This window comes from Lepisma saccharinum, chromosome 20 (genome assembly GCF_977018435.1).
Source record: "Lepisma saccharinum chromosome 20, izLepSacc3.1, whole genome shotgun sequence".
NCBI classification, from domain to species: Eukaryota; Metazoa; Arthropoda; class Insecta; order Zygentoma; family Lepismatidae; genus Lepisma; species Lepisma saccharinum.
Genome location: NC_139248.1, coordinates 54,941,721 through 54,969,130, shown reverse-complemented (window position 1 = coordinate 54,969,130; position 27,410 = coordinate 54,941,721). Strand labels below are relative to the sequence as shown.

The 27,410-nt window shown below is 39.7% G+C and overlaps 1 protein-coding gene across 1 annotated transcript in view; it reads right to left on the bottom strand.

Moving 5' to 3' along the window:
* p115 (General vesicular transport factor p115) overlaps positions 1-24,889 on the bottom strand; it is a 134,084-nt gene extending 109,195 nt beyond the window's left edge. Inside the window, exons 1-3 of the mRNA XM_083141489.1 lie at positions 24,732-24,889; positions 17,780-18,008; positions 9,113-9,281 (exon numbers count right to left, since the gene is read on the bottom strand). Coding sequence (XP_082997615.1) covers positions 9,113-9,281; positions 17,780-18,008; positions 24,732-24,809 — 476 coding nt within the window. The 5' untranslated portion in view covers positions 24,810-24,889. The remainder of the gene's footprint in view (positions 1-9,112; positions 9,282-17,779; positions 18,009-24,731) is intronic.
* Positions 24,890-27,410: the final 2,521 nt, after the last annotated feature.

Genomic DNA, 27,410 nt, shown 5'->3' with positions numbered 1-27,410 from the left:
CCCTATGTCAATGTGATCCTCCCTCCCGCGAACGCTTGCGTGCAGGATGAGGTCCTGGATTTACCAAGCATTCCCCAAGCAGGGGAAAGGCCAACTTCATTTATCGCCCATCTCTTGGATGATGACCTGTCCCTATTTTAAACCATCCTTTTTGATGGGCAGAGAGTCGTTCCGGCCGCCCACTTTTCAGCACCTGTTCATGTCTTGACTCAGGAAAAAGGGATGGAGTTTGTTTATCACAACAGGCATGGTGACCTGGAACTGCATTGAACGGCATCTGAAATTCTGCTGAATTTCTCGACCCCGTGTTGGTAATCAGGAGGTATCTCCATTCGAATCCATGCCGGGAGCGTCCGCCGTCCCAGCTCGCTCTCAAGAACGAAACATTTTTCGAAGTACATTCGTTTGTTCCCCGGCACATTTTCTCCACGCACCTAACGTGGTAGTAACCCCCTCCCCCCCCCCCCCCCCCTGCAGATATCACACACTGGAAACCTCACCGCTCACCTTTCGCGACGGCGAAGGCAGATCCTTTCCAGCTACGGGAATTATGAACTTTGGCCGGAGCGACAGACTACCGAACCAAGGGTGCCAGTGCAATCTATTTCCATTTTTTAAAGACCGTCTCGCTTACTCAACGGTGATACATCCACACGTAACCCCCTTCGCCCCCCCCCCCCCCCTGCCCCCTTCGCACATCATCAGCAGGATATGCGATTGCCGTTCTTTCGCCCATTCTATTTCTCTGAGCTGCTTCTCTCAGTAACTGACCTTTGCTCCTCTTCCAATCAGCTCCCAGCATTACAATTCAGTGTTGCCAGCCCTAACGCTCTGGTTTCCAATCCGCCGTCTTTTATCGCCTAAGAACAAAATTCGCTCAAGACGAATTGTGCATGAAACGTCGCCAGTAGACTTCGGATGTCGCATGCGCCTGGGAAAATCACGTTCCGCCAAGGAATTCAGAAAAGACAGGACTCAAATTACTTTGCCAGAGCCGTGAATCCTGCACGACGACCTGTATTCTGTACCCTCCTATGCCAAGTTCCATAATAATTGCTAGCCGCAAACAAGGGCACAATTTTCTATCCGTTCACTTTCTTAGAACAGAGTTCTTTTTATTAACTTGAATTAAAATTCATGGAAGCGAATTTTCCACATTGGGTTTTTAAAATTTTTTCTCGTTGAATGATGCTTTACTTCGAACATTGCATTCTAACGTTTACGTCAGCCTATCGATGTAACCCCTTGACATTTGAAAGCCGTTTATTCACTTGATAAGTGACATCTTTTTAAGGGTTATTAATAAAAAAGGGACTGGGTCCTACAGTGCTCAGCCATTTTCCTTCCGAATTTTATTGTGTTAATTCCAGGGAATTTGCATTTGGGTTACTCTTTTCAGCGGCATTCAGAAAACGGTTACCTTGGCTAACCACGACGACTATACCCGCCTTTCGGCGGTACCGTTTCAATTATGTTTCAGTTATTTATAACTTCCACACTCACTTCTCGTGGCAAGCAGCCAATTATTTTCCTTATTTTAATTCTCGGCACATTTAATTTAATACCTGTAATTCATATATTCCACTTACGCTTTCAATTCCGCCAAAATAAATTCTCGCGTTTTAGAACAACGTTACAGAAATGTATTCCCTAATAGTTTTTTTTAAGGGGCATCATCTTATGAACATTAATTACATTTTCCTTCGTTTATTGCGTACGCTCGCCCATACTGGGACCTACAATCGGTTACATTCTCGAAATAAACCTTTGCCTAATCACAACGCATCTTATTACCATAGCATTCACGCTGTCGTGAAGGAACATATAGATATCTTATTGCCCTTGTGTTTTTGATTCAATTTCGAACCCCCATTTTATTCGTATTTACGCCATCTTTGCTTTTTTTAATCAATTTATTACCCATTGTACACTAAAGTAATTACTCCCTCCCCCCCCCCCCCCCGAATGCCATCAACGTTGACTACAGAGGACGGGATATTTCACTTGTTGCAAGTTCATCACCACTCTCGGGAAAATAACGTCCTTTATCAATTTATTATTTTTATCATTATTATTATTATTATTATTGTTCTAGCCCTGGTCACCCGTCCCCATCTTAATGAATAACCTTTGGGCTAGTGCCTTGCCGTTGCAATTGTTTATCTTAAAGCATAACTTCTCAACGTAATCCCCAATATACCTTTCATTTTATTGCAGTTTTTTTTTTTTTTTTTTAGATTTCCTAGATTTTCGCTTCAATCGCGATATTTTGGATTTATTCAAGAAGTAACGTTTCAGTTTGCGCCCCTACCTTTTTTAAACGATCTGGTCTGGTTTTCCTGTTCATTTTTCAGCTGCCCCTTACCCTACCTTTTCACACCGTTCGTCTCAGCCGAGCAAGGACTGTCGCCGCAGTTTGACGCAGACACCACATCTGATGCACCCAGCATCCCCAGGATTCATCATGTTCCAGATCAGCATCTTCCAGGCTTGTCCCCTCCAGGACAAAAGTGCACCCCCTCCCTACTGGAACTACCATTCTTGCGGTGCGTGATCAGCAGATGTTTTTCAAGTCCAGCAGAGCACTCCACCCCCCTGACTTTTCATCTTTGTGATCAGCACCTTTCAGAAGTGCATCATCCCCCCGGGACTTTTCACCTTCGTGATCATCACGTTCCTGAGATGCAAGCACCAGTTATTCTTGCGACCTGCGATCACCATAAGTGGTTCGTCTACAGCAGTGCGCCCCAACCCCCAATGACTCATAATAATTAGTGATCAGCGCCTTATAGAAGTCATCAGTGTTGATGGGCAGCTATCACCAGCACCCCCATCAGAATTCATCAGTTTGGAGAGCAGAGTTCCTCCGACCCCCTGTCAGCTTTTATCATGGGGATGACCATTACTTACCAGATGCCCCCCCCCCCCCCCCGAATCATCAGTTTCGTGACCAGCAACGCCCCAGTGCCCTCGTCACACTCCAGTGATTCACGTTGCAGCCGCAGTCCTTCATCCATTCTAGGATCTTCAAGATGACCCCCCCCTCGTCGAGTCTTCACTGTTTGGCGCTAGTGCCCAATCTCCGCACCTCATCTCACCTCCAAGGGAGTCGTCCAGTGCTCACCCTTAACCCCCAGGAAAGTACCCAGTCTGCAGTCGACAGTGTCACCCCCTCCAGATGGCAAGGATTCTTCACACATGTTCGTGGGTTTGACACCGGTTCCAGGCTTGCCCAACATACATCGCGCGCGTCGTGTTTTCGGGTCCAATCACCGAAAAATGTGAAAATGGACACTCTACCAGTGACGTTTTCGCATGTCTGTTCCTCCTGGACTCCCACTGTACGCGAGCCAGAACTTTCTTCCAGGAATAGCCTTTCGGTGACGTTTTTCACTCATTTCCAGTTTCCGGTATATCTCATCTGTGCGTATGTCACGTCGCGTATACAAATGCGTGTGTCCGCGTCGATTCGTGTGCTCCGTGTGTTCCTGGTTCGACTCTCGTCGCCGGATCTTCAAGAACATTTCGCCGATCTCCGTTAGCAATGAACGCTCGCCATCAAGAAAGCTACCTAAGTGGGTTTTTTTCTGTTTCCCTCTGGCCAACCTACATTTCGGTCAGTACTATATGTCAAAAACACAAACTCAAAGTGGAACATCGGGAATCAGTTTTTTTTCAGACCGGCAGAAAGACTTAAATTATTTTCGACCTAAATTTCTGCCACTACTGTTATTATTATTTTTTTCTCAAATTATGTGTATTAATTAAACAGACAATAGTTTGGGGGCGGAATGCCCCATGTGTATATATATACATATCGCAATGTGGATGTTTGTACTTGTGAATCCTTCAGGTTGATCCTGCTGTATATATTGCATGGCATTTTTTTTTTCTTGGGTGCTGCTTCCCAAGTTTTTTTAATAACTTATTTAAACATTTGAAAGTGTATAACCATACTTCGCGTTTCCTGAACTATATGCATTGGAACTGACCTTGCACAGGAAGCAAAGATACATGTTCTTCTCTCTTACGAGTGCTACAGTGTTTGCATGTGCTCCGTGTGTACAGTGATAAACACCGTTACGGTGACACCATGAGAAATGGCGAGTCAGCATCAGCTGACCCCGCGTAGTAAGCGTGCCATCAATGTTGTTTATAATCTAGCATGTTTAGATATTTAAGTGCATGATTTTTGGTTGTGTGTAAAATTTATTTTTCCTTACACCCACCCTTGTATAATAGTATTTTTTTTTTTTGGGTTGGTGTAAATAAATTGTCTTCTAGAATTGACTGGTAACACTGGGCTCGCGTTACAAAAAATTAACTTCCCTGCGTGAACCTAATTTTTTGCCCCAGGCAGGTGTGTCGTATCATGTCGAAGGCATGACTCGAATCCGGTACCCCGGGTGCCATAGTCCGATAGTCTAATTATTTCATAAAAAGGGCCCAAGTATGAAAGAAGCTGGAAAGAGCTTCTTTCAAGCAAATGCCACCTGCGATCTTCAGCGGATGTAAAAATCCGCTGATACGAATTCTGCCGGAATCGCAGGAAAGATACTGCAAACACAGCTTTACACTGAAAGCACCGTTATTGAGAGACACGATCTCTCAACGGCCGAAGTTCGAATTTCGTTTAAATAGCTCGGGAGAATATTTCTTCAAACAGTCGGTATCTGAAATCTATCGCGTGCACAGTTAGTGCCTCGGAATTATACAAGTTGTTGAACTAAGAAAGTTATGGCGTGAATAGTTGTTACCGAACGTTACAAAAGGAGTTAGAGCGAGGAGTAGTACAATATCGGAAAGGAGCTTTATTTCAGGAGAGTTCATCAGAGTTTCATCAACGAACCAGCGAGTCGATCCTCACTTCGGGATCTACAGGTAACGAACGTTCGTCTATCCTTGTCTTTCATTCTCTCACACCCTTGCCAGACTAGTCAATTGTAGTGTTTAAAGTTAATCGTGAGTGTAGTTCTTATTTCACAGGGCTAGCCCCCTTGCTTGGTTAAGTGTAGACGTAGCTCTTCAGAGCTATACCCCCTCTTACGATACACCTCTCGCAGCCAAATAACTTTGAATATCAGGCTTCACATAGCCTATCTACGATCCCTTAATATAAACGATCAGGACTTTGTACGGTACATGAAATTGATGTCTCCAGAAAAAATAACTCAAATATTTTTGTGACACATTGCATGCACTCGATTGTGCCCCTTGTATCACACAATGAATATCAAGCTAACACTAGGCCTCCAAGATTGCTTAGTGGCAACTCTTTACTTCTAATGAAGGGGTCTCAGGTTCAATTCCCAATGGAGGTACACTGCATAGCTGTTTAGGTAAACTGTAGTTCCATTCCCAATTAGTCTATCAGAGCATAAGGTAGAGTTAAAAAAATAACTTTGTTACTTTATTTAACATGTGATAAATGAAAAGAAGTAACTTGCAAAAGAACCTGTGCAGAACCACACGTCCCGCACATCACACCGGGAGAGGAAGATGCAGGAAGGCTTCCGACCAACGTTCTTTGGTTTGTGGTCTCACTACATAAGCACTAAATATCTATCCCATAGGCGTAGCTACAGGGTGTACCGGGTGTGCCTAGGCACACCCTAATGGGCTGCTTTATCAAAGAGAATTAAAGACAGATATTTCAATAAGAGAAAAAATAAGCGGCAGTTAGTAAGAAGTTGAAAATGTCATTACTTGGTACAAACGTGTGCATTATCGCTGATGAAACGGGTGTCTATAGATTTGCGATCTTTTGATGTCATTGGAGAAAGAATTCTACTGCATTCTACTCTGTACTACAGCGCTTTTATTCTATACCTGTCACAAGCTGCACGTGTGAGAGAGAGCTTTCTCCAAGCTTACCCAAGTTAAAACTAAATTAAGAGCAACTCAGAAGCAGGATAGATTGGAAGCCCTGCTCTTGCTATTTGTGGAACAGGAAAAAGCTTAGTCTATTGATGTAAATGAAGTTATTGATGCGTTTAAGAACATTGTAACTTTTGACAGACATCTCTTGTTATAGATGACGTGTATTTTGATGTATTTGTTTGTAACATTTATGAACATTTTGTGTGTGTGTAATTTTTATGCAATTTGACTTGTGTCTACTACATATATTCAGAAATTTTCAACACTGTCATTTAGTGAATTTATATTCCTTTACAAACATCAGTGCAGTTAAAGAGCCAAGTGATTGTGTTGCAAAATATGCTATTAAAAAGGTACAAGACCTCATTTTTTTCTTTGTGCACACCTAAATATAAAGTTCTAGCTACGCCTATGATCTATCCCTGTAAACATGCAACAAACGATGACACTGATCTAACTTCCAGGGACATGTGGCAGGGTACTGTTAACAAAGACTGCTTTAAAACAAAAGTGTGGGAGTCTTAACAAAGCAATAGCCAAGAGAATAATGATATTTGAGTATGTCCTGGCTTCATACATAATTAAATGAACCAAAAAAAACAAAAACTGAAATATAAGTTTTCGTTTTTGAGACATTGTGTGTCAAGTGCCAGAGCTGGAATACTCTCAGCCATACTTAAGGCGCTGCAGTCACTGGGAATCTTGCCGCCCCAGCCATCCACTAAAGATTAAATCGACAATCTAGAATCTAATCCATCATATTAGCTATAGTTATACCGGGACTGTCGCCTACCATGGCCACGGTAGAGACTGTTGAATAAGTACCAACGAACAGGTACAGTTGCAGATGAGTCTCGACCAGATCAACCTTCCAGAAGCGAGGCTGATGTTGAAGCTGTACACCAGTCAATTGAACGGAGTCCTGAATCTGTACATTCTCTTCCACATCAATTGGGCATTCATGCAGTCTAAGACATCAGGCTTTGGGATCAGGCATGTTGGTTTGAGAGGAAGCATAACAAATTTCCTCCTCACATTTTGGCCACACTGAGCAAATTGGGAAGCTACGAATGAGTAGCATAACCCAGTCATAGAAAACCTACGACGACGACTAGGGGTTTGTTGTGTTGACCACACGTTACCCCATAACTGGTTGGCTGATCTCACACTTCTGCTGGAGCTTGTGAGAGAGGCTGGCAGTCAGTAGGTGGGCCCTAGCCATCAAGGGCTATTGCGCCACAGGTTATCATACCTGGAGAAACACAGTTCAAATTCAGTGTGTGTGTGGGGTGGTGGTGGTGGTGGGAAGGGGGGAAGCATGTGTCAAATCCATGTTGTGAAACTTGCCAAAAATATAATTCACCTACAAATTTCAGCATCTCACTGCCATTATTTACAAAAGCTCCCTTATACTTGGCCTGGTGTATTGAGTAACAATATATCAACTGTGGATTAGGTACAAATTTATATGCCATCTTTAGATAAAAATTAATGCACTGAAATTCATGTTGCTTCACTAGATATGACTTTTGCATTAATGTTCCAATGCATTTTATTCCTATTTTTTTTTCTCTAAAATGTGATGCCTTAAGTTAGTGGCTGCATTGTTAAGAAACATCTCATAAGAATCTTTTATAACATAAAGGCCGGTTGTATAAACATCACTAACCGGAGATCACATTTGATCTTCAATCTGGGAATGAACTAAGTTCAAGCTTGTATCATGCTGTATAAAGCTAACAGTCGATTTGTCGATCTTCGATCAAATCCTGAATTTAGGTCACAAAAATAGGTTTGGCAATGTGGCAAAACATTGATATCGCTGGTATGCCTGTGATGTTATGAATTATACAGCACTGAACAGCAAATGTTTTAAAGTTGTTTTCGGAAAATACATATATTTAATATTTGAATAAAGAATAAATGTGAGGTGATGGACGTAGTAAACATTCATACATACTACAAATTTAGTAAAATCAAGTAAATTAGATACTATATGGACATTTATTGCTGGTGTGAGTTCCACGTGAATGATCTGTCATTAATTACGAAAGCAACTATTGCTTGCAAAGGGGAGAAGATCTGCTAACATAAATAGATTTTTTAAAAAAACTATTTCTTTTTAATGCTAAAAAGAGATGTAACAATGTCCTTATGCTCAGATTCAGAGCTATTGTGAATGTGAAGAAATGTTTGTTGCACTTATTTTGTAATTACACGATAACGAGTAACAGGTGGGCCATTCGTTCCTGTAAGTAACATATGGGATTTTCCTTGCACTTAATTGAATAACTTAAGTTTTCAAATATAAAATATGTGAGCAGTTTCCAGAATGGAAAAAATGTTGAAACAACAATGACGTTTGTCCTCTCGGATATAAATTACGAATAAAATTATATTACTAACTAACTATTATATTTGTTATATATATATATATATAAACTATATTATATATAGTTACTACTAACTATTATATTTGAAATAAAATAAGACATGTGTAGTTTACATATCAAGAGGAGAGGAAGCTTTATCAACTAAAATGCAACATTCATAAAACAGTAGATATGTCACTACAGCCCAAGTTGCATGCTCTGTTCTAGTTTGCGGACAAAATTGAATTGCAAAGATACTAAGCTAGATGCAGTAAAGCAAAATGATAATTTTTATATTCCCTCTTCACCCAACGCAAGTTTCACAATAAGAACAAAAGAAAACGTAAGCGGGTGATATTTTCTGTTTGTACCAATACTTCATTGCTCTCAATTCTTCTCTCGCTGATCGTAAATTTCAAGAAAAAAAAAAGCCATGACATTTCAAACAGTAAATAACAATGACACACGATATGAGGAAAGAAAGAAAACTGGAAGAAAACATTATCATGCTTGGTGCTTCCTTATTATTATTATGGAAACAGGATTTATGAATTGATTCTCCCGTCTTTGAATCTTGCTGCATACGTTCAATTGCAACACATTTTTAGAGCAAAATATTTGTTAGTACAACCTGGCTGAACTATGGTCAAAGTCTGCTGATCAGAGAAGATTCACAGGTTAACTTGAACCTCAGATCACTGGGACTTAATCTCAGTTCAACTTGTACACAACACAAAATCAGAGCTCAGCGTGACTGCAGATCAATTTTACTGGCTAATCGAGGATCAACTGCTTTATACAATCAGCCCTAACTAAATTTAGGTTGTAACAGTAAAATATGTACAAAACACTATACTTACTTATTAGCAAGCAATGCTGTTAGTAGTTTGACAGCTGGCCACCGTACATGGAAATCATACTCCTCCAAAAAACCAAGGACTAAAACAACATTGTCTGGGTGTTTGATAAATATTTCGGTGAACTGCTCTCCGACTGCTCCTAAAGCATCTCGACTGACTTCTGGACACTCTGGAAGTATACACACATGCAGAATATTAGATTCCAATTACAGAATGAATGAACGAATGAGCAAATGAACAAGATAAAATTTGTGGGTGTCTACAAGTATAGCCATTTTGCACCCTTCAAAGTTTGCAAAGAAAAATCCTATTACCTAAAACTTTTACCTTAATGTTAAACAAAGGACGTAAAGAGCTGCTTGGGAAAGGTTAAAATGCAAGGTTGTAAAGGGACCTGCATAGAACATACATAACCATGGGCACTCAGAAAAGACAGGGGGGGGGCAATCCCAACCAATGGAAAATTAATATCTGCCTAAAAATTGTATATTTCACACATAATTTCATTTCAGTCATAGTAATTTATGTTAATTCGTTGAGGAAACATGATAATTTCAGATTGAAATATTGTTTTTTTAGGGGGCATCACTATTTTGGAGGAAAATATGCATCCTTTACCTTGCTTGCCAATCCCTGGAAAAAATCCTGTGGACGTCCATCTACATAAAACAATAAAACGCTATGGAAAGACTAAAAGCTGCCTCAGAAACAGTGTAAGAAGTCTACTATTATCAAAACATTAAATTATGATTTGGCTAATTTTACTTTGCTTTTCTGCCACTTTTGGCTAATCGCGAATATGGGAATGATGATATGATGAAATTGATGAAGGGACATCACAAGACACCCATGCCCAGGCTGAGAATCAAACCCATAGCATCATAGCACAATGTGCTCTGCAACACAGGCCTTAAAATGCTAAAAACATTTGTTAAAACATGGTCATTATCGACCAACATGGATAACAAAGGGTTTGTCTACGGAAGTAAAAATGGCACATTCCATAAGAATATGCCGAACACTTAAAATAACATTACAGACACGGTACATTGGAGAGTCCAGTCTTGCAGCACATGACCGTCTTGGTTGTGTCCAATACAGAGGTAGTTAAAATAACTTTATCTTGATGGGAGGAACAGTACGAGGAACGTCATGTACTAATGGTGGGCTTCATAATGCAAAGTATGTTCCCCATTAACTCATCTAACTCTTTGCCAAGCGTCAAGAAGGGATAATAGATTTTCTTGTATGTACGCATTGCTTGCATTGTAGAATTATTTTCCTGTAGTTTACGGTTATTACAAGCATAAGAAAACAGTGTTTTGTTGTGACATTTCAGGAGAACACACGCTCCCTTCATCAGACATTTATTTTCATTTTGACTAAAGATACAGTTATAACAATGGTTAGAAATGTTTTCAACAAAAAGAATCTATTATATAATTGATGTTGTCAATGTTACATTGTTGTAATATAGCAACCTAACTGTGAAAAGAATTACCTGATGATATTTGGGATTCATAATTTTAAAAAAAAATTAATGTGATCAATTTTTTTTTATCTGAAATAAAAATAAAACAGATGGCTTCTCTTCACAGTTAAGTTGCTATATTACAACAATGTAACATTGACAACATCCATTATATAACAGATTCTTTTTGTTTAAAAAATTGCTAACCATTGTTATACCTGTATCTTTAGTCAAAATGAAAATAAATGTCTGATGAAGGGAGCGTGTGTTCTCCTGAAACGTAACAACGAAAAACTGTTTTCTTATGCTTGTAATAACCGTAAACTACAGGAAAATAATAGTCAAAAAGGGAGTAATGAAAGACATTCTGCAGGTCCCTGGCTGGCAGGAGGACAAGAACATTGCTGTCTGCATCAGCATTAGCAGCTTCCTTCCCCTTGATGCCCATGACTGATGATCCAGCAGAAGCTAACTTCAGCACTGGCAGATAAAGATACGAGTCGTCGAATGATGCACTGCAATCACATGTGACAAGTAATGATTAATACAAATATTGTTGCAGTGTACTTTACACATGGTAGAAAATGAAATAGTTATGCAAAATAAGAATGAGGGATGTGGTGTTCTTGATGTTCACCATAGCAGAAGTGATGTGATTAGCATAATGCTTCACCTGCCTTTACCCCTACATTGATTAGAGGCCATAAGAGCCTCAGATCCACTTATCCAGAGAGTGTTCCAGTTGTATATCAATAAACATGTTTTTGTACCCAACATTTTTATGCAAAAATATATTTTGTGGTGTGACTTAACTTAGAGGCTCGACCAGGACTCGAACCTGGGTCTCTGGCAATCCGTGCCATTGCCACTGAACTACCAAGCTGGCTTGGTTTCCCCTAATTTTTCGCTGGCACTGTTTTACCTGTGTGAAATCGTCTCTGCAAGTGCTACTGCAACGGGATCTGTTGCCTTTGAAACACTACAGACGTTGACGTTGTCTGGTTCCAGGCAACAGATCCCGTTGCAGTAGCACTTGCAGACACGATTTCACACAGGTAAAACAGCGCCAGCGAAAAATCAGGCGAAGCCAGGCCGGCTCGGTAGCTCAGTGGCAGAGCAATGGCACGGATTGCCAGAGACCCGGGTTCGAGTCCTGGTCAAGCCTGCATTTTTTCCTGAAAATCTACGTAGTACATCTCCTGTGTGTGCCTAATTTAATGGATTGACTTAACTTTCCTTATGTATTTAAAAGAAACAACAGTGTCATAAATGTCACCGCACCGTGGACATGCGGTCTAAGGCATCATGCTTCAGCTATGGGATGTGTGCAGGTGAGCAGGTCTCTTGGGGGAAGAGTAACAACTTTTCTCCAGAGATATTGGCCTGTGTATGGGACCGGTGACCACCCACCACCGTTGATTGATCGAGTTGTTGCTTTAAGTCCACTTTATGCACAGATAGGCTAATTGGGACTGGACGTACAGTTTAAAGTGGGTTCTGGACCACTGTGCAGTGTGCCTTCAGAAGGTATCGAACTCGGGACCTCCTGATTTCAAAGTGACGATGTTACCACTACACCATCGGGAAGGCCCTCACCCACCATCATGAGGAAATTGGGAAGCTACGAATGAGTGGCATAACCCTATCACGGAAACCTACAACGACGACTGGGTGTTCGTCGACGACTGGGTGTTCGTCATGCTGACCACACGTCACCCCGTAACTGGTTGAATGATCTCCCAGCTCACACGTGGGAGCTGGCAGTCGGTATGTGTGACCTGGCCCTCACGAGCTGTTTCACCACGGGTTATGTTATTAGTGTGTTAAATATAAATAATGTATTAAGAGTGTTTTGGCAACGATCTGGTTCCCAAGAGATAATCATAAGTGCAGAAATGTTGCCTCTTAAAAATAAAACACTACTTGTTTCTGATAAACAGGTGAAATCAACAAATAATGTACATAATAAAAAGAACTATTGAGAATTACATGATCAGTACCTCCAAATTTTTTATGCAGTAACATTCAGATTTAATTACAAACCACTTGCAAGTAAAATTATTTAGTCTGACAAAAAAACATATGATGGGGGTTCAGAGCACAAAACTCTGAACTCCATTGAAGACAGTTTTGAGAAAAAGGTACATTTAAATAACTTAGTATTATGTTTAGCTGCTCCTCTGTGACAAAGAATTTGAACTTAGAGGAGATATGTACTTTCGAGTCGTTTTCACGTCGTAAAGGTGCAAAAGGGTTCTTGTGGTAAATGCTTTTCTTATGGGAAAATTAAGCGCACTGTTACAAAATGTTGATTTTCAAATTTATATGATGTAAAAAAAATTACATTAACAAAGGAAATTTTATGTAGAACCTGATAGTGAGGATGAAAATTATGAACTTTATTACATATTATTTTTAAAAAATTAAAATGCAAGTTTTTGTTGAAACCAAATTTTGAACATCTTTTCCATTCAGAATGTTAAAGCATGCCATAAAAAAATGTAAATTTGGAGCAATTGTTCCAAAAACAATCGATACTGCTGTGCAATTGTCATTGTGATGGTGGTGTTGAGAATTTGCCAATATTTTGAAAAGAATGTCTATAAAAAATAAATTGTCGAATAAAATGTGTGATTTTTTTTTATTGGTGCAGTGAAAAATGTTGTCTCTGGCCAAATTTTGTTTTATAAGTAAAAACTCACAGCGACAAAGTTGTAAAGATAATGATGAAATTATTTTTTGTCTTCACCCAAAGGTCCTCAGAAGCATTACTTCCCAGTAAATGCAGATTGTAATTAAGCCGAACAGCGCACGAAGTAAGGAAAAGGGCTACCCTGAATCTTAGTTATCAGTTGTCACGTTATACAGGTTGATTCAGAATTCCTATTACACACTTCTAGTGCTTGTAGAGGGGACTTAGTAGATCAAGTTTTCATAAACAACCCATGTCCGGAAACGTACCGTTTTGGTACTACACAGATGACAAGATCACATAACTTCACATCTCCCGCTTCACAGTAGGCAACCCAAATTGACGGAGGGCGACATCTTCAGTCACCTGATGTCAAGTGTGCTGCTCACAATGTCCTCTGTTTACAATCTGTTGTGCTTCGACCTTCGCATCAGTAGCTATTCAGTTGTTGCCGAAGACAGTATAGTATGGTTGAATACACGTTTGCCGAGAACACAGACATGCTGTTAATTTACGGCAAATCCGGACGTAATGGTAGAGCTGTGTTACATCTGAATGCAGAGCATTTTCTGCATCGTGTCACTTCATCACATACCATTTTTGCCCGATTAGATGATGATGGAGATGTGAAACTATGATCTTGTCATCTGTGTAGTACCAAAATGGTACGTTTCCCGACATGGGTTCCTTATCAAAACTTGATCTACTATAGGAATTCTGAATCACCCTGTATAGTAAGGGTTACCGATTAAGGTAAAACTTATTATATAACATGTAGGTAAAACTATATTACTGTATAAACACCCTTGATAAATGAATCTTACTTTATCAAATAGAGGAATTATGCTTGCAGTTCATAAGTGTCTCACTGTGTTCTGTTAACTCTAATAATAATAGTATTATTAATGGAAAACTAACAACTACACCAGATGTAACACCAACTATAACAATATACCATATACACAATATGTTTATTGTGAAAAGAAGGAAGAGCAGTAATCAAGGCCGGCGATAAGAGCTAGTGCACCTTAAATTGCAATGCAGTTTCTCCATAACAGCCACTGTGCCTTTACGGCGTAAAAATGACATTAGAACTAAAATGTTGATACTTACAGACGTAAGTTACACATGTAACTCAATTTCCACGAAAAGTGGAGTTACGCCACTAGTGTTGTGAACTATTCATATGTAAAGCATCATGCAAAGTTGACATTTATCTTTGTTTCCTACAAAATTCATCTTTGCAGAAAGATATGTCACAAGCATAAAGATGGATATTTCAAAATCGCAACTGAACAGGAATTACGTGTCAATGCCAAAAGTCACAAAATACACTGTGTTTCAAAAGTTATACAACCCTAATTTGGTTTCCTCATAACATGAGAACTGAGATAGAATTACACCTGGTTTTATGCATTATAAAGCCTCGTCCATTTAGATATTTTCAAATACTTTTCTTTGCTAGTTTATTCAATACATGAAGTTCTGAAAATTAATGCATCAGGTCAGTATTTTCTTTTCCAGAATGATACATTTGGGGGAATAAAAGGAATAACAAAATACTGCAGGGTCATAATTTGAAGTTTTGTGACTGGCACCATTCCAATCTATGGTCTACAAGCAATACGGATCATCTGCATCAATTAATGGATTTGAGAATAGTAATTTTATGGACAAAGTGAAAAAGAGACATTATAGTTGTATATACGTGAGTTGGAAATTTAATAGTGGCAACTACGTAGTAATTTAAAAATGACACGAAAGAGATACCTCTGTGAAACTTTTACAGCAATTCGATGTGTTCACCAGCATTGTGTACAACCGTTGCCAGCGATGTGGAAGTCGTAGTATTTCTGTAGCAGTGCCTGTTCTGTTGATGGTTTGAATGGAGCAGTCTATTGCCTGAAGAATCTCTGGAACAGTTCGGAAGCGAATGCTCTTCATCTTAGGTATCAAATCAAAGTCACAGGGGCTTAAGTCTGGGAAGTATGAAGGATGATAGAGCATCTACCAGTCCCATCGAGGTAACAAATCAGCCACAGGTTGTGCTACATGCACCTGAGCATTGTTCTGTAAAATGTCGAGTGGATTCCCCTCTTCTTTCACAACACAGGTCGCAGATTATGTTCCAAAAATGAACAGGAATACCACAGACTTGTAATGCGTAATACTGCGCATTGACGGTCTGTCCTGGAGGTACAGCGAGAATCACCAGAACTGTCCCATTAGTCGGGTTCTGAGTCTGAATACACAACTTTAGACTGCCAACTTCAATGATACGCTATTCCTCTCGTCACTGCACATGCGCCTAGTGTTGGAAGGAAGAGTCCCTTTAGTGGGAGATTCTTTAGGTATCAAACTTAACGTGAGGTATAAGTGAGAAGCACCGGTTCTGTTAGATGGCATATATACAGCAGTGTTGCCACTATTAAATATTCCACTCCAAAATATTTACTTCAAAACAGACACTCACTCTCCATTTCAAACCAAAGTGATACGAGGGTGAATCAAATATGAACAAGCCTTGTGCGGAAAAACAAAATTTATTGAAGGAAACAGACACATTACCACATCCCATTTTTCTACATAGTCTCCGTCCTTAGTGATACATTTTTCCCAACGTTGTGGTAGGTTCTTGATGCCGTTCTCGTAGAATGAAGCTGGGTGGGTAGCCAACCAGTTGCGCACAAAGGTTTCCACCTGATTGTTGGTCGCAAATCGCTCGCCCCCAAGTGCTTCTTTGAGGGGTCCGAACAGGTGAAAATCACATGGTGAAAGGTCTGGGCTGTACAGTGGATGTGGAAGCAGTTCCCAGTGCATTTCCACCAGTTTCTGCCGCGTAACACCTGCTGTATGGGGTCTGGCGTTGTAGTGGAGGAACAAGACCTGGCGGATGGGACAGCCTTGTCGTTTGCGTCAATACTGCACCTTAACTTGATCCAGGAGGCCGCAGTAGTAGGGTGCGTTGATGGTCCGACGTTCGTGTAAGAAATCCACCAGTAGGATCCCCCTCCAGTCCCAAAACACCATGGCCAACACCTTCCCCGCAGACAACCGAACTTTGGCCTTCACGGGGCTTCCTTTGCCTTTCCACTTCCACTCTATGCTGGCACGCTTGGATGCTGGGGTGTAATGATGCACCCATGTCTCGTCACAGGTAACGATGCGATGCAAAAACGCTTCCCCTTCCACGTCAAAACGAGAGTGAAGCTGGCAAGCAATGCGAAGTCGGTCATCTTTTTGAGCAACATTCAGCAGCTTGGGAAAACACTGAGCTGTGATTTTGCAGAAGCCCAAGTGCTTTGTGATGATTGATTGGACACTTCCATAGCTCACACCAAGTTCTGCCGCAATTTGCTTCACAGTGACTCGGCGATCCTGTTCGACAAGTTCACGAACACGAGCCATGTTTTCATTCGTCACACTGGTGCGAGGACGACAGGGGTGCGCTTCATTTGCAACACGTTCACGGCCTTGCTGGAATTCCTTACACCACACCTTCACTCTTGCCCACGAGAGGGTACCATTCCCAAACTGGGCCTGCAGTCTCCGGTAAATTACGGCCAGTTTGACGTTTTCCTGGGTGAGGAACTTGATGATTATGTGTTGCACAACAGACACTGGCACACTCTGCTCACTCATCGTGAGAGCTACTAAACGAAGCATGCGACACGCCGGCTGTTCTGGTTCCTGACTCACGACAGCCCCACCTACCGGCCGCACATGCCCAATCACACCCTGCTACCCATTCCGACGCTTAGCCAATCAAGGCTCATTCATATTTGATTCACCCTCGTACATGACACGTGCTGCCTAGGAATGAGCCAAATCAACAGCAGCAATGTTTCACAGCATAGCAGCATTACAGGCTGCATAAATCTGCGTTTGATTGGTGAAATCCTCAAGTGACAGATGTCACCTGTCACTTTGGTGTGAGTTCTCCCGAAGTATGAAGAAGACAAGTCTTCAAATTACTTGTATGCATTGCTATACATGCTCAGTTTGTGCTGTTAACTGAACACACCTGGAATGCACCAATTTACTTTAGCCCAACTGAATTTACTCCAGAAACAGAAGAGCCACAGAAGGCAATTTGTTCCAGTGGAATTGGGCAGAATATGTCTAATGAGATAGTGGGATTTTCAGCAATGGAGCACCTTAAGTCACCTTGATGTGGCATAAAATGATTTGTGCCTAGAAGAAAAGGAACTGAAGAAGGGGACAGTCGAACCCCGAAACTTAGTTTCGAAATTCAATACTCACTCACGTAAGACCATTTTATACAAATTTTGTATAGATTGTATTTGATAATATCTAGACAATAGTGATTCACGTGAATGCTCTTGAAGGTATTCTAAGCTTTTTTTTCTTTTTGTCTTTTTTTTTATTTTGGAAGATTATAGGCTGGCCTTAAAGTTGTTAGCCAAACAAAAATAATTACCAACTAAACCCAGATACAACACTGTAATAACTGCATATGTTATTAAACCCAAATTACTATTACCTTCTTCTTCAAATATTTCTGGTGCCATTATGTTGCATAGCGTGTCCAAAGCATAGCCCACTATCTCTCCATTGTTCCGATCTGCTTCCAGTATCTGTCGCAGGGTATCCATCCCCTGTGCTCCCACCTCAACACGGTACTTGCGGGAGAGTGCTTTGAGAGCTCTGCATGCATCTCGACGGTCCTCGAGGAGGGTCGACGACTGGGCACGATCAATCAAACGTTCTATCTGAAAGTGAATAAGGGTAAAGGGTTATATGAAATTTGTTACCAAAAAAAAGTAACAAGTAAAACAAATTCTATAAACAATTATTCGCAATGTCTGACATTAAATATCAACCCTGAACATTCAATTGACCGACCTTTGTGGCCAAGTGGTTAGCACAGTGTCAGGGTGTCTACAATTTTGTAAAAACATAATTCCACGACTTTTCCAGATTTTCCATACCAAGTCATTAGGCCGATTCATGTATTTAAAAGTATGTAAGATAACAACATTTTAGCTAAACGCCAGACTAAGTTTACCACTTCACCAAGGTTTTAGTATGCTCACTTCACATGTTAAAAATATAACAACAAAAAGTGAAACTGAACAGAAATTGACTGTTTCAGATGGAAGCATCAAGGGTGAACATTTACATACTTGCCACATATTGGCTATTAGAAAAACAAATGTGTCTTTTTTTACAAAAAAGCATAACAATTATAGCACAAATAATACATAATTACGGTAAAATTTAGTACTGTATTTATTATTGATCCTAATATTAACCAAGCACATCCCAAAAATTTAGCCACTTATTGTAGTAATTTCTACTTGAAAATAGTTCAAAATATGACACCTTTTCCTAGAGTAATTAATATGAAAATTTCTACTAACTACCGGTAATACTCAATGTATGGTATAAATTGAGAATACCAGAAGTATCTCAGATTACTTTCAAACTCGGCATACTCACTAATTTTGGACTCGTAATCACGAATCTGCAGTTAAAATTTGGTGGTCACGTCTAGAAATTGCAAAATTACCTTCTCAATTACCGCTTTGATTCTCCATACGTTAATGTTGTTGATTTGTTGTTTTAAGTCCACTTTATGCACAGTAAGGCTAATCGGGACTGGACCTACAGTTTAAAGTGGGATCCGAACCACTTGTGCCTCCACCGGGTATCGAACCCGAGACCCCTTGATTACAAGGGGACGACGCTATCACTGCGCCATCAGGGAGGCTCTCTCTATACGTTAACATGGAAACGATATGAAGACATCACCCATTCCGCACAACAGTCTTGCTACCAACATTGCTCAAGTGTTGTGCAATAAGTGTGTCTGTTGATTTGCATGTGAGAAAATGGCATCTTGCGTAAAGCTGGAAGACATGTTTGCGTCATGAACCATTCACGGTAAGGTTAGGTTAGGCAAGCATAATTAAAATTAAGGGTGATTGTAAACATAGTTTTGAAACGCAAATCATTGCAAAAAAATACTTGTTTTCTTCATAAATCAAGGGTGTTTTCACCGTTCACGGACCCACTATTTTCGACTTACTTTGCAATTTCTAGACGTGACCACCAAATTTTAACTGCAGGTTCGTGATTACGAGACCAAAATTAGTGAGTATGCCGAATTTGAAAGCAATTGAAGATATTTCCTGTATTCTCAATTTGCTCCCAGTATATCAAACTGAACTATAGTTTGTCCACAAAAAATGTACAATTTCTTACTTGTCTTTTCTTCCGTGTTCAAAAACAAAACCTACCTTTAGTGCAATAATACAAAAATGGTGATTCTTCCAGAAACACAGAAAATTTGATGGACATTCCATGCATCTTCCAGAAAAAAGTAAATTCCTTGACTTTTCCAGGAATTACAGGCTGGTAGACACCTTGAATGTGCTGCAATGTCAGTGATCCCAGGTTTGGATCCTGTTATGGGCATAAGTGTTCTTTGTGAGTGTCCATCAATATCATCATCACTCACTCTCAGTCACAATTAGCCAAAAGTGGCAGAAAAACTAGGCTAAATAACAAATATCAAATCATGTTTTAATCTATCACACCAGATGTCATTTTGTATGTTCAGTTAACTCCATTCCTCAGCCCTGCATGCAGTTAACTGAATATGTAAGATGAAGACATGTTTTGACGCACTTGGAACTAAATTTCTTACCAATGGGATATCTGCAGAGTGACAGAAGGAAATCAATCTGAATGTTTGTAACATTCAACTTGAAACTCTAGACTCTCCACACATGAATAGGCTAGAATGGGACCAATCCTTTTTTTTATTAATTATTTAATAATGTAATATCTGGCAAGAATATTTTTATGTATACAGTCACACTACATCCGAGGCATTGCTTTAAATGCATGTTTTTTTGGGAATTGCAGATTTTTTTTTAATAAATTTCAACAAAACAGCAAAAGTGTAATTCCTCCTTCAACATTATTTTTTTTTTCAGAAACCAGTGCACACTACCAAAAACCTACACATTACAGAACATGTATTAAGATAGTGATGTTAGTAGCAGGGTCGGCCCGGGTGGGCCCAGCGCAGTTTCCCCCACGTGGGTTTTTCAGAAAAACCCACCTTGAAAAAACCTACTCAAAATGTGGGTGTTTTCAGAAAATGTTGTAAATTATTGCTTTAAATAATTGTGAGATTCTAGAATTGACAACAGTTTGAGAAAACTTGTAAAGTAAAGGCTTAGCCAAGCTTGTAATACTCAAAATAATTAATATGGTACAAGTCACAGTGGGTTTTTTCAGGATATTTTTCTCAAATCATGCTAGAAATAGACTTTTAACAAGAAATAATAGGAACATATATCCAAGAAACAAAAATCAAGTGTCTGAAATATTTAGATAAAACATTGAACAAACAAAGCTTATAATTTTGAAATGTGGTAGCACTTTAGATACCAGTCACTTCCGTATGTGCGCAAGCCAGATAGTTTCACCAGTGATGATCAACTTTAATAATAAATTTTTCCATGTATAAAACATTACAAAGGAGAATTGAGTACATTTTATTGCAATGTCATGAAAGTAATAGGTTAACTGTGGCATAATTAAATCAAAAAAACTTTTCAAGTGATTCATTTAATTTCTCAAAATTTAGTGTGTGTGCAAGGGTTCTGTTTTCTTTCCAATGCCTTGCACTGAGACAGTGACCCCTCCCTCCTGCCAGTTCAGTGCACTGAATGAACATAATGGGTTGCTTACCCATGTAGGATAAATGTTATTTGTGGTTAGGAGCTCTATACCCAAAGAGTCGAGCACACTCATAATCTGCCACAATTTCTTTTTTTCCTTAAAAATAGGGGGTGTGGGGTACTCAAGTAAATACAATGCATACATATACTTTCACATTTTTACCATTTTTGACATTTTCAAACCTTTTTATAGACTACAATTTCGAGCTTTGTGCATCAAACTTTCAGGAACATTGTGACAATACTTGCACTGTAAATTCACAATAAAATTATTGAAACATAATGCATGATTTAGGAGGAACATGGCTGGGGTGGATGGGCAAAAAAAGACAAGTCATCTATTTAGTGACCATGATAACATGTTTCTGCAGCTAGAAAACTTGGCAGACTACATTGGTATTGCATGTGAGTGAAATTGAACAATGTGTTTCAAGCAGTAGCGGCTCGTGCCTAAAATAACAGGTGAAGAAGTATATTTATAGGCAATGAAAAACAAATAGTAAGTGCCAGTGCCCCCCCTCCCCAATTTAAAACGTCTTTTTTGTCTTCATCCGTCCATCTGGAAAATGGTGTCTGCAACAAATTACACACTAAGTCATTTACTGGGTTCATTGTAGAAACCACAGCTCAACACATGAACCCAACACACGATAGGAAACGCGAAACACACACGCGGAACAAGATCTCGCGAGAACGCAAAGATTTTGCCACACGCACTGGATGCAATGTTTTCTCCGACGAGAGAACTGCTTCATCTAGCAGGCGACACCCGTTCAAGGCCAACGCTAGGTGACGTCACCGTTGCCATGACAACCAACTAAGTTTTCCGCAACCTAGCGGTGTTTGCTCTTGGGTTGGGACGAACTCAATACGTGCGTAGCGCCGAGCGGCGTGTTATTTGAGTATTATCGTGTGCGTTCTGCTGGGAAATAGTTTAATTTAACAAGCAAATGAAAAATGTCAATATTAATTTGAAAATTAGGTGAAAACATCTGCACTTGTTGCACTTGGCCAGCCGCCACTGGTTTCAAGATGGTGAATGAAAAACTGATTTTCCTCATGTTGCATGCATGCTCTACACCATGCTCTTTTTTTCCCCAAAACTGTCTGTCTACAATGCATTTTCAGAGTATAAGGGACTAAACTCAGACATTGTAGATAATCCGTTGGTCCGCAATTTTGCAGTAAAACTTTTAAGATTATATTTCATAGTTTAGGAGACGAGTGGTGGTAAAATCGCAAACATACATTTTGCCATAAATGTTAAGCTTTTGGGTTGCAATTTTTAGAGTTACAAGATAACTTAAAGGATTGTTGCCACCATGTTTAAAGATGGTGGACGATTTAACATGCCTTGAGAGAGCTTTAAGTTATGCAAATATTTGAGGTTAGATTTTCATAGATTAAGAAAACCAAGTCTCAGCTACGTTACGACATTACTCGAGCTTGACGTTTTTTGTAAAAACTCAGTAATATAGTGTGTGGTCTAGTAAGGATAGGGGAAAGTCACCAATTTTGAGACGACGATATCTTCAGCAATTTTAGAGTTTTTAAGCTGAAATTCATGTCACAACTAGATACACCCTGCGAATGATTCTATTTTCAAGATGGTGGATGAAAAATTGATTTTTCATATTCTGAGGTAGCTCCAAATTCTGATGCCACTTTCAAATATCTGCCTAAACTACATTTTTGGACATTAAGAAAAGAGACTTAAATATTTTAGGGATTTCTTAAGCTATGGTGTGACAAATATTTTTTTAACAATATAGTGCATATCTACGTTGGGATCCAAATGGGGGCCACTAATGTTTTGTCCATGGGAACTGTTAGTTTCATAGCAATCAGATATTTTGGAGGTTGGATACGGTATTCCATTTGGATGAAATCAGTCAAGACAAATAAGTCAGCCTTATAATTTTGGCATGGTTAGGAGATATTTAAACTTGAAACATCTACAAAAATAATGGGAAAACAAAGTTCTGAACAAACTGCATTGAAGCAGATTTACAAGTGTGTGTGGAGCTACCATATGTTGTATAGTAGGTAAAGGTAAAGTTCCCCGTTCATATAGCACCGCACCATAAAGACACATTCAGGGGATATGGGGGTAGGGTCCAACATATTCTTGATCTCGGCCATTTTGGAGATGATGTGATCACAACCAAACTCCAGCTGCCTTTACCCCCTGGGAACTGATCACAGATCTACTAACTGTTACGCTATCCAGGAAGAGTAGAATCAAACTCTTGGTCAAATGTTTCAGAACATGGTATTTTAGATAATTTAATCATTTGTCCCACACTGTGGCTGTGCGGTCATGCTTTGGGCTCTGGCTATGGGACGTGTGCAGGTTTGAGTCTCCTGAGATTTCGGCCTGTGTATGAGACTGGTGAACACTCACATCATGATTAAATTGGGGAGCTACAAATGAGTAGCGTAACCCCATCATGAAAACCTACGACGACGACTGGGGGTTCGTCGTGATGACCATACGTCACCCCGTAACTAGTTGGATGATCTACCACCTCAGAGTAGGATCAAGTGGGAGTGCAGCCGGGAGTTGGTAGGTAGGCCTGGGCCCTCAATGCTCTGCGGCACTGGTTATGTATGATTTTAGTTCAATCATTTCAAAGTGTGGGACCTTCATTGTCAATTCCTAACAATGTTAACAGAAAATATTAAATAGTTTTTGACTCAGTGAACTAAAACAATACAAATTGAATGTTCCATTATATTACTTACAGGGAAAAATGTATTTTATTTTTAAAATATATATATTTATAAACATAACCTGGAAAAAAAAACAGTTCTGCCTGGGTTTTATCTGAAAAAAAAACGAAAAAAAGGGCAAAATGCCAAACCTGGTTAGTAGTATTTAATATAAATGGGGTGGCCCAGTTGCCCCATTGTGGGCCAACTGTCCCACTATGGTGGGGTAAGTGGAACTGGCATATAACATGTAAAAATTGCATTGTATAATTATATTTTGTTCAAGTCATGTTCAAGTGCACTTTATGTTCTGATAAGCTAATCAGGCTAGGACTACAGTTTAAAGTGGATCTGAACCATTGTGCAATGTTATCCGTCAGGGATGTAACCCAGAACCACTTTGATTACAAGACAATGGGATTATCACTATGCCACCGTGGAAGCATAAATACAAATGGATGATGATTAGAATGAGTACTCGCAAAGAAACACCCATGCCCAGACTCAGACTCCAACCAGGAACCTATGGTGGTAAGATCATGGAACAAGTGCTCAACATGTTCTGCCACCAATGGCACGTATAGCGCAACAATACACACACAAAATAAGAACAATAACGCCAGATAGCTGTATAGGGACGGCACATACACAAACACCATAGCATGAAAAATCGTGATATTATTAAGATGCAGTAATTATTCAATACATATCATGCATATGGGTATGTGAAAAATGCAATGTAGAACAGGATCACGTTTAGAAAATATCACCATATAACGTACGAAACGTGAGCCAATCGCTAAGTTTAACCTTGATTGTTATGTAGTCACGTTATTTGCACTTTATACCATTCACAATGTATTCATAAATTCAATGTAACCGCAAATGATATATGACATTGTACAATATTGTTAGTGTAAACAGTCTGTTTACTTTAGCTAAAGCTAATCTAATGCATCGGTAGTTACAGTTGGTCAGCTCTGCGCAAATCAATTCTCGGAAAGTTATTATATTTCAAATAGGTACCGTTTCTGCACCGGTAGACTGATGGCCTGGTTGAGGTGCTCCTAAAACTGATTTTAATCCAGTTCTAAGCAACTCCATACTGATTAATACGAATACACGTCAATTGTGAACACTAGGCATGAGCACGATATCAATATAACAATTGAAAAACATAATGCGTAAAGTGTTACGTCAAAATTTCACTTTGAGTCTCCCTTATCGCACCACACTTCTGCAAACTGGTGTTCTGACGTCAGATATGTAATTCTCACGTTGTTAGGTTAGGTCATTAGGTTTGGTTCCATTAGCGTAAATACACTGCGTACTTATTATTTATGCTACGAGAACTAAACCTAGCTTGCCTAACCTAACAACTTGGCTATTTAGCCTAAAATAAAGTGGATCTCTAGTGACGTCAGAACGCCAGGCTGCAGAAGTGTTGTGCGATAAGGCAGACCCTTTCACTTTGGACTTACGTTTAATGGCTATTTTATACAACGTTGTTGCAGTAGCTCTTTTATACAGTATAACTGAATGAAAATCCTCCCACAAAAAAAGTGTGTACCTGCAGAACCGTCAACTAATGATCAATTTTGGGTGTCTAGGTAAATTTTTTTGTGGTGGAAGGGCAAGATCGGCATAAACAATACTTTATATATGTAAATATATATTTTACATATATACAGGGTGTTTCTAAAGGTCGTTTACAACGCTTGGGAGGTGATTCCTCACACGAAAACAAGCAAAAAGTGTGAGTTCCATTTTACGACTGAGGCTTCGTTTCCGAGATAGGAGCCTAGGAAAAGGTGACAAAGTGAACTTCACACCTAACTGGGACGAATACTATCACAGATAGAGAGGCAGTTCCAAGGGAATCATCAAGGAATCGTATGTGCTCAGTCCGGAAGTCACTATGAAAAGTTCACTGCACGCATGCGCAATGGAGTCCTCAAAGGAATTGGGTATTTCCAGCAAGAACAATGCATGGAAAGGGTATGTAACGCAGCAAGAAGGACCGTGACAATGAGAAATGCGTTAAAGACAACACATCCCGACCTCAAACATCAAAACATGAGCACGGAACACAAAATCCGAAAAGTTGAGCATGGTTGCATACCCCAGTTACACGCGAGGAATGAACGAATCATTCATGTCATGTGGCATACGAGAGACACATTACTCTACCAGGAGGAGGGAAAGAAAAACACAATATCAGATGATTGCGACAACGTGTATTTTTACACGCGACAACTACGTAATATCCCCCCACACACAACAAACAACAAATGCTACAATATCTTACGCACAGACAGTGCGTGTCACTGTACACAAACTGAAGATGTCACTTGCACCACACAAAGGGGGTGGGGAGCAATACCAAGAGTGTTCTCACTGGGATTTGCCGAGGGCGATAATCACAGACGGTTTTCAAAATGTCTGCCGTTCACTTCTACGCAGTGTTCTTGCTGGAAATCCCCAATTCCTTTGAGGACTCCATTGCGCATGCGTGCAGTGAACTTTTCATAGTGACTTCCGGACTGAGCACATACGATTCCTTGATGATTCCCTTGGAACTGCCTCTCTATCTGTGATAGTATTCGTCCCAGTTAGGTGTGAAGTTCACTTTGTCACCTTTTGCTAGGCTCCTATCTCGGAAACGAAGCCTCGGTCGTAAAAATGGAACTCACACTTTTTGCTTGTTTTCGTGTGAGGAATCACCTCCCAAGCGTTGTAAACGACCTTTAGAAACACCCTGTATATGTAAAAATTCATTCATGTCGTTTATTTCATTTTAGTATTATAAATATATTTACTGTAACTTTTAATTATCTTCCAGAGTCAGGCCCGTACCCAAGGCGGCTATGGCTCCCCCCTCGAGCCATGAAAATTTTTAATTTCAATTTATAAAAACCTACAAAAATTACGTTGATGGTTTTACAAATTTTGCATGAATTTCGAATTTGCCCTTGGACAAATGAATATGTTATTTCTGGACACTCTTTACATTATGGAAGAAGGGTTCCTCAATGACTGCAATACAAATCCAACCATATAAGAAGCATTTAGCTCTCCACCCGCACTGCAAGGTCTGTGATCCCTTTTCGCCACCACTGCGCAGAAGGATAAAAAACTTTGTTTTCTTTCTCCAACATCAGGGTTTTTCTGGAACTGATGTCCATTCTGCCACTCAATGGCTTAGGGTTAATTAATATTATGTAAATAGTAAATAGAAGAATCCACTTCACAGCAGAATCATTGCTAGATTTTTGGGACAAAAAATTGCCTGAAGTACTTTTAACATATATTGTTATTTGTCCAAAACACTCAAGAAATCAAGTACATTATTATTTACAAACTTCTGTCAATCGGAATTTGTTTTACTGCAACTTTTCTTCTTTTCTGCTTGTAATTGTCTTGAACATAAATACACAGTGGTGTGACCATACAACAGACAACTTTCACGGTGTGCAGAGGACATCAAGGCCAAAAATTTCGATGCTACGAACCGTTGAAAATGCCATTTTCTATCCCACATGTATGCAACCCCATTTAATAGCTTCTTGGTTGCCAGTGGCATTTATATTTACTGTCGAATAAGATTCTAAAAGTGAAAATACACCATAGAAACAATATTATGCCAGCAGACACACTGCCAGGGTCAAGTCACTTAGCCGTTCCCTTCAGATAATTTATTCACAG